This window comes from Stegodyphus dumicola, chromosome 5 (assembly GCF_044657685.1).
Source record: "Stegodyphus dumicola isolate Sdum_Otavi_A_Nest chromosome 5, ASM4465768v1".
NCBI classification, from domain to species: domain Eukaryota; kingdom Metazoa; phylum Arthropoda; class Arachnida; order Araneae; family Eresidae; genus Stegodyphus; species Stegodyphus dumicola.
The window spans coordinates 169,449,955-169,463,115 of record NC_140772.1 but is presented as its reverse complement, the minus strand read 5'-3'; the positions used below and the strand labels follow the sequence as shown (position 1 = coordinate 169,463,115).

Below are 13,161 nucleotides of genomic sequence, written 5' to 3'. Positions count from 1 at the left end.
ACCTTCCGGAGTGCATTCTCGAACGCCACAGTGGACGAACACCCGGAGTTATGGTCTGGGGCGCCATAGCATATCATAGACGATCTCAATTGCTACGAATTGTGGGCAATCTGAACAGCAACCGGTATATCCGTGAAGTTCTACAGCCCGAAGCTGTTCCCTTCCTTCAAAGCTTGCCAGGCGCTGTATTTCAACAGGACAATGCCCGCCCTCATACTGCTCGGATTGTTGAATCCTTCTTTGCAGCGCAGCAGGTACAGCTTCTTCCTTGGCCTGCGTGTTCCCCGGATATGTCGCCAATTGAACATGTGTGGGATATCATTGGTCGGCGTCTTGCTCGTGATCCTCGTCCTGTTGCGTCTGCAGACGAACTTTGGGTACGCGTACAAACGATATGGAATGCTCTTCCTCAGTCAGACATTCAAACTTTGTTTGACTCCATGCCACGTCGTGTAGCAGCACTTATTGCGGCGCGTGGTGGCCACACAAAATACTGATTCTGATCTCTTGTTCTTGTTTGTTTGCTTTGAACATTTAATCATTTATTTGTACCACTACCACTCAACTGTGTATTAAATTGCATTCAATTATGACGATTCCTTCTTGGTGTTGCAATTTTCACAAACGTGAGTGTATATTAAAAAAGAAAAAAAAAAGAGGTTTTTGGAACTTTTAAAAATGCAATTTTTCTGCATGCAAAATTTCGAATTTTCAAAATTTTTTTTCTGTTGAATTTATTCTTCTCTCACAATTAAGATTAATATTAAAATATGTATGTAAACTTATCCGCCTATCAAGTAACGAAGCAGAGAAACAGACATTACAAGCACAGTGAAGTGGGCCTTTCTCATTTTTAAGCTAACCATACGGATAAGAATTGCTGAAGATCGGAAGACACCACTAAAGTAAACTAGCATAAAAACTTTGCGGTATAAGTATACTAGCATAAAAATGCAACACAGCAGTATATGTTCAGATTTTTAAATGCAGTGTTAAGTGTTGGCATACATTTTTCTATTTTCTTCAGTCTTGGCACTTGCGCCACATAAAATTTAATTCAACAGCAAAATCACAAAAATACTTAAAAAAAGCATGTCTTTAGAATTTCCGATATAGAGTCTCCGCCGAAGAGAAAAATGTTTTATTCCATACAATGTTGCCAATGCTCGCTTTCAAAACCTTGAGTTTGTTAATCAAAAATTCATTAAAGCTTTACAAAATATGAAATGTAAAATTCGAAATTCAAAATGTCGACTTCCAGTTGCACATGTTCGGGTTGAGGGCTACGTTATTCAAAATTTAATGGCTCTGGGAACCGTCGTTTTTCACAGTGCGAGGAACATACATACATTTATACAGATTCTTCATTATTTAATTTCTTTAAAAATAATACAGGGTGACTATATTTGGTGGCAACACTTTGAAAAGTGACACTACCGTTTAAAGTGGACGACGCAAACTTCCGTTTCGAGACTATTAGCCCATTTAGGCTAATAGTTTTTTTTAATTACTTATAATAAGTATTATTCCTCTTTTTTGTATTTTTAAATTGCTGTTGGTTTAGTTGCGATACTGTACATGGAGTTTGGGAAGTACAAATTTTGCTAACGATTTTCGCTTCATAAACTTGTCAGAATTTTATTTATTTAAATTTCGTTTAATAATGTTCGGCATTTTTCAGTGTTACCCAAAAAAATCATTGCCGAATACAGAAAATGAATGAACAGGAAGATGCTCTTTAACTGCTGAATAGGAAGTAAAACAAAACATGGGAAAATGCTTCAAAGATGCTCACCCGCAGAATACAATGGCAAAACATTCGAACAATGTCGGTAACAGTCGATCGAAATCAATTTCGTCAGCTGTTTTAGAACCATTCGTCGAGTTTTCAGCATTTGGCACTATCTGAAAAGAAAGTTTGTGACACTTTAATAAATAATGTCTGCAAATAGTGCTTTAATCGAAATCACTTACTTTCAAAATAACAGTTTGTAAGACCGAACTCAAAAAAAAAAAAAAAAAAAAAAAAAAAAAAAAAAAAAAGAAATGTCTTTGAAAAGCATTAAAATTCCTAACAGTAATAATGAATTAGATTTTAACAGTAATAACTCTCAATATTTCTAACATGGTTGTTGTATCTATTTACTGCATTAAAATCAACGCGACATTAAATGCCAGGGATAACCATCGAGTGGAATAATTATTGACTCTAGCTTCAATGAAATTAATATCTAGTAACACTGTGGACTATTTTTAAATTTAAAATTCAACAGAAACTTTTATATGTTATAATGATTTAGCTGAACTTGACTTTTAAAAGAACTATTCCACCAGTAGAATCCTGACTACCACACACTGCGTTTTAACCCACTGACCATAAAAATATAATTCGTATTAAAAACTAAAATTATTATAGTCACTTTTTTGGCGTAATAATCGAAGTGTAATATTTTCTGTAATACAGTGTACAGCATTTTATATCAGAACTCTATAAATATCTCTTAACCGATACCACAGCAGTTTATTCTAGCAATTCATATGTGTAAAATTTTCCCTCTGTATCTAACTTGTATTGTTGTACTGGATAAATTTACCATCAACTTTTTAACAGAACTTTCGGTTAGCCGTGTATTTGAGTGTCCCTTGCCGCACAGACACTATACACTTACAAAAATCCATACCTTTTATGGGATTCAACCCGGGCCCATCGGTATGAAAGTCAGCTTCACTAACTACTATACCGGCTTAACGGATAATCACACATTAAAAAAAAAATTATATGTCAAATAGAATAACTAATCAAGGCGTCCAACCATTTAGTCCAGTTTTGTTGGATAATTGGGATTTTACATTACGTTTCTTTTTCATTCTTCATTTGCTTAGCTTTCATAAAACAGCAGTCGCACAAATTACATATAAAATCAATTTACTCATCACACGTTTATAAATAATGCTATTTTCCTGTTGCTTTTATAAAAAGCTTATAAAAACTGAGTAATTAATCCCTTGGGAATGGCCGATCGTAGATTCATTGTTTCAGTTTTTTAATATGAGTAAAATAAGATAGACTTTCAAATTGCAGCTATGGTAATATCATACCTTCAAGTAAAAGTCTGCAAACTAAAAAATATTTTTGACTTGCCATCTGCAGGTAAAATTGAAATTAATAACGTATTCGCTATTCTACAGAAGATCCTTTATTTAAATTTCGCTTCTGTAATATGCGAAACGACCTCAAAAAATGTATCTAAGATAGTTTCATATGAAGCTTTTTCTGAGGAAAAACAGAAGCAAAATGTTGACTTTAGGGGTAACTTAGAATCAAATTTTATTAAAAGGGCTGAATTTTCGAAGATCTACAAATTTAAATTTGAAAAAGTATATGCTTAGTTTCCTTTTTAATTTTGTAAAACATGCATTTCCAAAATATGCCTTCGAAAAGTTAATTAACCGTCTTTAATAAACTTTACATATAATGTAGCTAATTTTAGTTAAAATATTTCGGATAGTTATATTATATGAAGATGGGTTGTTTATTGTTTGCTTAATTGGACAAAGGAAACAGTTTTTCTGGTTGACTGTTTTCTTCTACAGTACCTGTATAAAAGTATAAATCTTATAAATGTTTGACTGAAATCTATCATCTGATGAAATTTATTGTTGTACGAAATTTGTAAGCCTATCTTAGTACGCAGTAATTGCTATTTCCTTCATTTCTTAAACTGGAGAGCCTTGGATTCGTAAACTGAAACTAATATTAAAAAAATATATTTAGTCATACGATTGTACTGTAACATTGAAAATCGTTAGCTCTTTTTAACACCTTTTTCTGTCCTACATTCTGTTACTGAATGGAAAAGGGATTGAGGGAAAGCTTATAAGGTATTTCTCCCGCTTTCCAGCGTGCCTTTGTGGTGTAACGGTATCCAGATGTCCGTGGTTCGATTCCCGGCGAAGGCGTTTGCTATTTTTTCATCTTGCCTGCTTTAAAAAAATATCCTAATGTCTCTAAAAGCTTAAAATTTTCACTATGGAAGAAAAACTTGGTTTAATTCGTGAAACATATCTGTTATAAGAATGAGAAAGCAGTGACTTTGCAGTTCAGGTTGTACTTAACGCAGTATGTGAAAAATATATGTGTCAATGATAGAAGAAATTCAATTACTTACAAACATAATATATAAAAGAAGGTACACAAATGTAATTGGGAGCTTATCTACTCTGAGAGCTGTGAATGTATTTTATCACAGTAGATAAAGGAAGTTACCCTCGTCTTTAATGGGGCAGATAGCAGTCCGAAGCTTCTAAGTTTAGTAACATTAATCTTTGGACTGCCATCTCTGTTAAATACAAGAGTGTGGTTAGTACCCTCAACTGCAATAGTCATGCTGTGTTTCTTTTCTGAACTGCGCTGGTTTTTAAAGCATGGCGAATCTGATAGCCATAATTTTTTAGAGATATGCAATGTTAAAAATGCTGGGAACAACTGCCTTAAAACTTTAAGAAGTGTAATAGGTCTCCTAATCAGTAACTGGATATAATCATGCTTCAAATGAATGTCAGTCTAAAGAAGACTAAAGAATGAAGTAGATAATATTACCGCACACCTATGTATTCACTGTCATTTTAAAAGAAGTAAGGCACTTTCAAAAGTTGTGTGTCGATTGTAACCACTTTCTTCAGAGTATGTATGATCTCGATCAATATTAGATGAAATCAAAACAGAAACAGACACCCGGTCATCTTACACGTACCGCTCACTAACATAATTTCTGTATGGCTATGAGTCTGAAACTTTGAATTATTCTCGAAATATTAGGAACTTTCCGCTCTGTCACTTACCAAAGAGCATGACGTAGTACACACTACAAACGCGCTGTGCGAACGCTAGATACAGAGAAAATTTATTCGGAGTCAGAGCCAACAAATTGTCTCTTATATTGCTGTCAATTGCCGACGTATAGTTAGGACTGAAGATCCAAACCCTTATGACCACCTACTCAATAACGCATTGCACGACCTTTGGCCTGCAAAACAGCTGCAATTCGCTTTGGCATGGATGCTCACGTTCTTGGTAAATGACGGGAGACAGGGTGTATCAAATATATAAGCAGCGGTCACACAAATTCGAAATATTCAGACATGAAGGTATTTAAGGTCTGAGTTGCCGCTACATGACATCCCAAATGTCCTCTATTGGTTTAAGATCCAGCGATTTAGATGGCCAGCACATTAACTAGAATTCATCCTAATGCTTCTCGAACCACTCCAACTCGATTCGAGCCTTGTGACATGGGGCGCTATCCTGCTATAAAATTCTATTTCCAGTTAGGAAGATGGACGCCAGGGAAGGGTGCAAATAATCCACAATAATGTTCACATAGTGTGTAGCTTTCACGGTCTGTCCTACCACAATTAAGGTCCCACAGCCGTCCATGAGAACGTTCCCTAAAGCATAACATTGCTACAACCAGCTTCCCAAGTAGCACAAGACGTAGCAAAGACGTTACAAACTAGTCCGAGAGGTTGCAAAGTGGTCATAGTAACGTCTTTGCTACTTGGGCTGTGTATGACCTGCTGTACAGGAGGGGAGCAACTGTTCGCCTGGAACAAGGCGTGCTCTGATACGACCATCGACGTGATGAATGAGAAATCGTGATTTATCCGACCAGAGAACTATCTTCTACTCCCATAACCTACCAGTCGTGCAGTTTTGGAGATACATCTTCCTAATCTTTGGAACATTACAATCTGCCATCTATCAAATTCGCTTCGATTCAAAAGCTTAGATCAGAAACCTTTTCAATCACTTGCCAAAGTAAGTGCAAGAATGATTCCTTACCTTCTGTTAGCGGATGGAAAGTAGACTCAAACGTTCGTTACTGCGTTTATTAGACTGTGTGAAGAACAAGTTCGTACAATAGATATACAAGTAGTTCGGCGCTCGCAGGCGCCCTCTTGCAGGGAACAAAATCAAAATTTACATAAGGCGCGAACATGCCGCCCACTTTGAAATACTATTTCAACATTTAGTGGTTAAAATTCAGTAAATTTAAAACACAATACAATATTAAAATTATGATATAATACTTAATTTATAATACATGAATTAAAACTCAAATTGGTAATGGACACAATTTTGTAATATTTCTTTTAACCATGCCATCTGAAGTCTTAATAGTCACAACCCTAACAACACTATCAAGACCAGGATGTAACTGAGTAATTCTACCCATTTTCCATTTAGTTGGAGGTAAGTTATCCTCCTTTATGAGACACAGATCATTAACTTGAAGATTTTTAGTTGGCAAAAGCCATTTTGGTCTTTGTTGTAATCGACACAGATATTCTTTGTGCCAACGTTTCCAAAATTTTTGAACCATTTTTTGAATATGTTGCCATCTGGTGAGATGGGAAACTTCAATGTAATTTGGTTCAGGAATGCTTTTTAATGATCTACCAATAAGAAAATGACCAGGCGTTAATGCTGACAAGTCATTTGGATCATTAGACAAACTTGTTAAAGGTCGCGAATTAAGACAAGCTTCTATTTGTGTGAGAAATGTTTCAAATTCTTCATATGTCAATCTCGCCTCACCAGCTACTCGTTTTAAATGGTATTTTGTTGATTTTATGCCAGCTTCCCAGAGTCCACCCATATGTGGCGCACCTGGAACGTTTAGATGCCATTTAATGCCATTATCAACCAAATATCTGCTAACATTTTGGTTATAAGTTGCAGACCCAGCAAGCCTTTCAAATTCCATCAGTTTGCGTTTTGCTCCAACAAAATTGGAACCACAATCGCTATATATATCACTGCTTTTGCCTCTGCGGGAAATGAACCTCTTAAGAGCTGCAATAAAAGCATCTGCTGAAAGATCAGTCACTAATTCTAGGTGAATAGCTCTTGTCGTAAAACAAACAAATAGAGCTATATATGCCTTGAATGACCTAGAGCCTCGACCCTTATTTGCTTTAATTTGAAAAGGACCTGCGTAATCCACTCCACAGCGCAAAAACGCAGGAGCAGGCGAAACGCGACTAGACGGCAAATCGCTCATCAATTGATTAGTGACAGATGGTCTAATTTTGCAACACTTTATACATTTCCTAATTAAATCTCTGATAACAGCTCTACCATTTATGATCCAATATTGTTCTTGAATGCAAGATTGCATAAGTTGTGGACCTGCATGCAAAAGTCTTTCATGGTAATGTCTAACAATGAGATGAGTTAAAATGTGCTTCTTTGGAAGCAAAATTGGATGCCTAAAACCATATGCAAGGTTTGCATGTCGCAAGCGACCGCCCACCCTGAGAATACCTAAATTATCTAAAAATGGATTCAAAGATAAAATTTTGCTTGTACCAGATAATGATTGATTTCTGCCTAAAGTGTTAATTTCATTCTTAAATTCAACATATTGCATTAATTTAATTAACACATGCATTGCTTTAGTTAATTCACTTGTTTTTAGAAATCCACTTACCTGATCTTCTGAATTTTTACAGTTATTTACAAACCTCATACATAATGCTACAACACGTTTAAGTTTAGTGAGAGAGGAATATTTATAAAATAAATCATGAGCGTCTGTCAAGTGACTGGCAGCAGTTGTAGAATGTAAAGCACATCTTTGCTCTGGCACAGAATCATCCAGTAGTGGTGCAGATAATGCTTGCTGAAAAGGAAATAAATTATACAATAAATCTGGACCACGTAACCACAATGAAGTAACCAGTGCAGATGATGACACACCACGGGTTGCAAGATCAGCAGGATTAGCATTTCCACTCACATGATGCCACTGGACAGGAGAGGATAAAGTCTGGATTTTTGCTACTCTGTTGGCGACGAAGGTCTTCCATAGGCTTGCATGAGATCTTATCCAGGCTAATACAATAGTGGAATCAGTATGAAAATAAACTTGCGATATAGGAGTATTTAAAGCCCTACAGGTGAAATCCATTAATTTAGTCAACAGTAATGCTCCACAAAGTTCCAATCGGGGAAGTGATATGGTTTTTAGTGGTGCAACTCTTGTTTTGGCTATCACTAACTGAACATTAATTTGTCCAGCATCTAGCACAGAACGATAATAAATTGCAGCGGCGTAGGCCTTCTCTGAGGCGTCACAAAACCCGTGCAGTTGAAACTGGTTATCTGATTCAACCAACAAGAATCTTGAAATTTTGATACTTTTAATGAATAACAAATCTTCTGTAAGTTGTTTCCACTCACATTCAATATCTGGAGGAACCTTTTCATCCCACTGAAACTGATGTTTCCACAATCTTTGCATAATCAATTTATACCGAACCGTGATCGGTGCCAACCATCCAAGAGGGTCAAAGGTCTTTGCGATTATTGAAAGTAATGTTCGTTTGGTTAAGACTTCAGGATATGATGAATTGACTTTGAATAAAAACATATCTGAAGCTGGATGCCACAGGATACCTAACGTTTTTACAGTATCATCATTGTCTATGTTCAAAGAAACATTTGATAAGCACAAATCTGGATTAATTGAATTCAAGACTTCTTTGCTGTTAGAAGCCCATTTTCTTAGAATAAATCCTGCACGTGACAACATCTGATTCAATTGCATTTGTAATTCTATAGATTCAGTAACTGAATTGGCTCCGGACATCAAATCATCAACGTAGAAGTCCCTAAGACATGTCTTGGAAGCCAAAGGAAAATTAGTTGCTTCATCTATGGCTAACTGCTGTAAACATCTTACCGCAAGGTACGAAGCTGATGCAGTACCGTAAGCAATCCTAGTTAATCGAAAATCCTGAATTGGTTTATAAAGTGAATCGCGCCAGACTATTCTCTGAAAGTCTGCATCTTTTAGTATAATTTGTCTGTACATTTTCTCTATATCTGCAGTTATAGCTATTCTGTGAATTCTGAAACGAATAATTAATGTTGTCAGATCAGTCTGCAACTGTGGACCAACCATCAATTTCTCATTAAGAGAAATACCGCTAGAAGATTTTGCAGAACCATCAAATACGACTCGAAATTTATCACCATTTTTATCCGGAACTGAATGGTGCGGAAGGTAAAAACTAGAATTAGCTGGAACATCAATTTCATTTTCTGGAATCAATTCCATATGACCAAGTTGTTGATAGTCCTCCATAAATTTGTGATATTGACTGGAAAGAGATTTATTCTTAATAAATTGACGTTCAATGCTTTGTAAACGATGTACAGCAACATCCCTTGATGACCCAAGTTCATTTCCCGATCTACGAAATGGAAACTTAACAACAAATCTACCTGTTGAATCACGAGAAAAATTCCGCTTGAAATGATTTTCACATTCAATTTCCTCTTCTGTGTAATGCTTTATCTCCGAAATTTCTTCCAATTTCCAAAATTTTTCAAGCTGGAGCTGAACATTGGTACAACTAGCATGATTCGATACAATTGTCTGCGATACACTTTTAGTCTTTCCGATAATGACCCAGCCGAATATTGATTCCAAGGCTGTTAACGAATGACCCGGAACAGTTAAACGTCCATGAAGCATTATCTCGCCAAATACATCTGCGCCCAAAAGAATATCTATTGGGCCAGGCTGGAAACAATTTGTATCTGCCAACCACAAATGTTTGAAAGATGTCAAAACAGATCTATCAACTTGATATTGAGGGAGGTCACACGTGATCTTGGGTATAATTAATGCATTAACTGAAATGCTTGCGTTTTTATAAAATGGAGATGTTACTTGTAATTGAACTGAACCTGAAACCTTTCCAATTTTTTGCGAGCTCAGGCCATTTACACTTATGTTTGCACTAGTGCGCTTTAACTGCAGTAAATTTACACAGTGCTCCCGAATAAATGAGCCTTGGCTACCTGAATCAATTAGCATCCTGCATTTTTGTAAATCGCCATTAATATCTTTAACATAAACAATCGCAGTAGGCAATAAAACTGCTTGCGCAACAGGCACCGTGGCGTTATTGCTACTAATAGCAGAAGTTCCGTGTTCCATGGGTATATGACATTTTTCATCATTTGAATTTTTCGAACATAACACTGTATTATGTGGCTTTGAACAATATTTACACATTCCTGCACGACATTTAAAAATGGGATGCGTTTTACTATCTTTCAAACAATTAGCACATAACTTATTCCTTTTAATAATATCCCATTTTTCTTTGATAGGGAGTTCTAAAAAACTATCACATTTAAATAACTGAGAATGAGAACTACTCTTACAATGAATGCACACATTAGCCACAAGTTGGGACGAAAAAGCGTATCTGCTGCCTGAACCGCGAGTTTTAATTTCAGAAGGCAAAATTGACTTTTCCCTCTGGCACTTCGCCAAAGAGGCAATAGCATTCGCTCTGTTTAAAATAAAACGCTTGAATTCAGCGAAAGCAGAAATTTTCTTGTTCGAATGCTCTATCGTCCACTCTTTTAGTGTTTCATGATCAAGTTTTCCTTTTAACAGAAAAATAATCATAGTATCCCAATGCTCTACCGGCTGTTTAAGGATTTTTAATGTATCAATACACTGTTGTGTTGTATCAATTAATCTCCGCAAACCTGAAGCTGATTCATGTTTTAGAACAGGTTGTGAAGTTAATTTATTTAATGCTGCGTTTATTATTTCTATTTCGTTTTCATAACGTTCAGTAAGCGCTTCCCATGCCTTTTCATAATTCGCGTTTGAAATTTGAACTGATTGTAGTAAAACTGCAGCTTCACCTTTCACAGAAAGCTTAAGATATTGCAATTTTTGACTGTCACTTAATGTACTATTATTTCCAACACTGGCAAGAAATAAATCCCTAAATGATATCCAGTCAACATAATTAGAAGTAAACACTGGCAATTCCACGCGAGGAAGTTTCAAGCCGTTTGCATTAGCATTTATTATATCTTTGCCTGAATTTCTAAGTTTTCTTGATTCTTCCTTTAAAGTAATTTTTAATGCATCTAATTTGGAAAATAATTCATTCATTTCTATTTCATATTTACTAAACTCTGCGTCAGAACAAGTACCAAGAATGTTATCGTTTAAACAGTTCACTTCAACACTTAATGCACTAACATCATTTTCGTACACTTCAATGGCAGAAAAAGAATTTTCTTGATTTTGTAAACTATTTATTTGTGAAATTAAACGAGTCAACTTACCCTTAATGATACGCTTTTGCTTTAAAATTGACTCCATATTCCTGCCGCTGTTTTCACAATCCAGACAAAATATAAATCCGTTTTCCCTGCACGAAATGTCCTTCTATACTAGAACGTTAAAAATTGTCTTGACACATCATCCAAAGAAATGCTCCGGCTCGACGGACCATGTTAGCGGATGGAAAGTAGACTCAAACGTTCATTACTGCGTTTATTAGACTGTGTGAAGAACAAGTTCGTACAATAGATATACAAGTAGTTCGGCGCTCGCAGGCGCCCTCTTGCAGGGAACAAAATCAAAATTTACATAAGGCGCGAACACCTTCTCCAGCAGCAGTTAAATACTATTGCCACTTAATAACGTGCCCTCCACGTCATCCAGACTAGTTCATTGAAAAATGTCGTCAGTGTACATTTACTACTATTAGTGGGCTTTAGATGCACTATCTAACGTTTCCTTTACAGTATTCCACATCGTACATCATTAAGTTTACTTTGAAATTGTATATTTAAAAATGGTATTAAATTTTTAAAATAACTAACGCGCATTATTGTATACTGAAATCATTATTTTCATTTTATAATGTTATTTAATATATATACTACTTTTTAATATACATCCAAGATATTTAGATGTCAGTTTCGCAGGTTTGTTAGAATGGTTGCTGAACGAAAAGGTCTCTGCAAAATAAACTATTGAAAATATAAAGAAATAATAATATTCCCCCTGAAATTGATAGCATTAACAATATTCAACTCAAAGAAGTTTTCAGACATGAAGCGCTAGCTTTTGAGATGAGTTCAGAAAACATATAATCATTTTCAGTATATTTAGCCATGTTATATGTTAGATGTACAGTGTATGCTGCGTGATTATACATAATAACTATTGTGAAATCGTATTACTTTAATTCAACTTCAGAATTTCTCCACACTCTTTTTACCTGTACGGTATAGTCTGTTTCAAAATGAAACTACTGGTAATTATAAAATTCGATTGTAATATATATTTTTTTAAGATTAATTATTTATTTATACATTTTTGGGGAATTATTTATTACATTCCATCAATTCACGAAAATATGTTAAAGACTAGGAAGACTAATATCTTACTTTACACCACTGTAACGAATCAATCGGTGGCGGAATCTGGTATATGGCCCCGATCTGGGTCACTTGAGAAAACATGAGATATCAAAAGCTAAAAAAAGAAAGAGAAGAGCAGTGAGTATACTTTCAGGCAATGACTAGTTTTAGTTATAACTAAAATTACTTAGTATTATTATTACTTAGTATTGTACAATTAATTAGTATATTTATTCAGAATGATGATGGCCCACCAGCGGCCGAGCGGTAAACTCGCTGAACGCTGGTAGTTCTCTCCGAGGTTCGAATCCCGGTGAAAGGTGTCTGCATGGGTGTCTTCGTGCTTTTCCCCATGTGTAACGTGTTACGACTCTGTTCCCCTTAGAAAGCCCTCAACGAAGACAATCCTCCCATTAGGCGTGGTAGCCATTGTATGTTTTGCCGTAATCAAAATAAGTAAGTCTTCAGAATGATAAATTAGATGCCCAAGAAACTTTATATATTGATCCTTAAATTCAATTTGATTCAAATTCTAATCCCCCTTCCGATAACTGAATTATAATTAATAATTCTGCTGTTATAGATTCACAGATAATTTCCCACATTTAATAGTTTAATTTTTAATATAAATTTAAGTAAAAAAATAATGAATAAAATACAAATTTTCTTGTAAATTTCACTACTGCAGATTGAATAATGAAATTCAAAAAGAATATATATACAATTTTTACTTTTGAAGAATTAACGTTTCGTTGTTCATTAAAAAATGTCCGGACATTTAAACAGACTTAAATTTTGAACAATTTTATTTTTCTAGACATGAAACTTGAATCAGTAAGTTTATAGATTACATTCAAAGAACAGTTTTAGAAGATTATATTTTATTTTTTACTGTACAGAGTTTT

The 13,161-nt window shown here is 35.2% G+C and overlaps 1 protein-coding gene across 5 annotated transcripts in view; it reads right to left on the bottom strand.

The window, feature by feature from the left end:
• LOC118194985 (lysosomal cholesterol signaling protein-like) overlaps positions 1-13,161 on the bottom strand; it is a 203,376-nt gene that overhangs the window by 66,797 nt on the left and 123,418 nt on the right. For all 5 annotated transcript variants that reach the window (XM_085817366.1, XM_085817364.1, XM_085817363.1 and 2 more), the window contains exons 2-3: positions 12,284-12,371; positions 1,796-1,905 (exon numbers count right to left, since the gene is read on the bottom strand). In XM_085817366.1, the coding sequence (XP_085673492.1) occupies positions 1,796-1,905; positions 12,284-12,358 (185 nt within the window). In that variant the 5' untranslated portion in view covers positions 12,359-12,371. The remainder of the gene's footprint in view (positions 1-1,795; positions 1,906-12,283; positions 12,372-13,161) is intronic.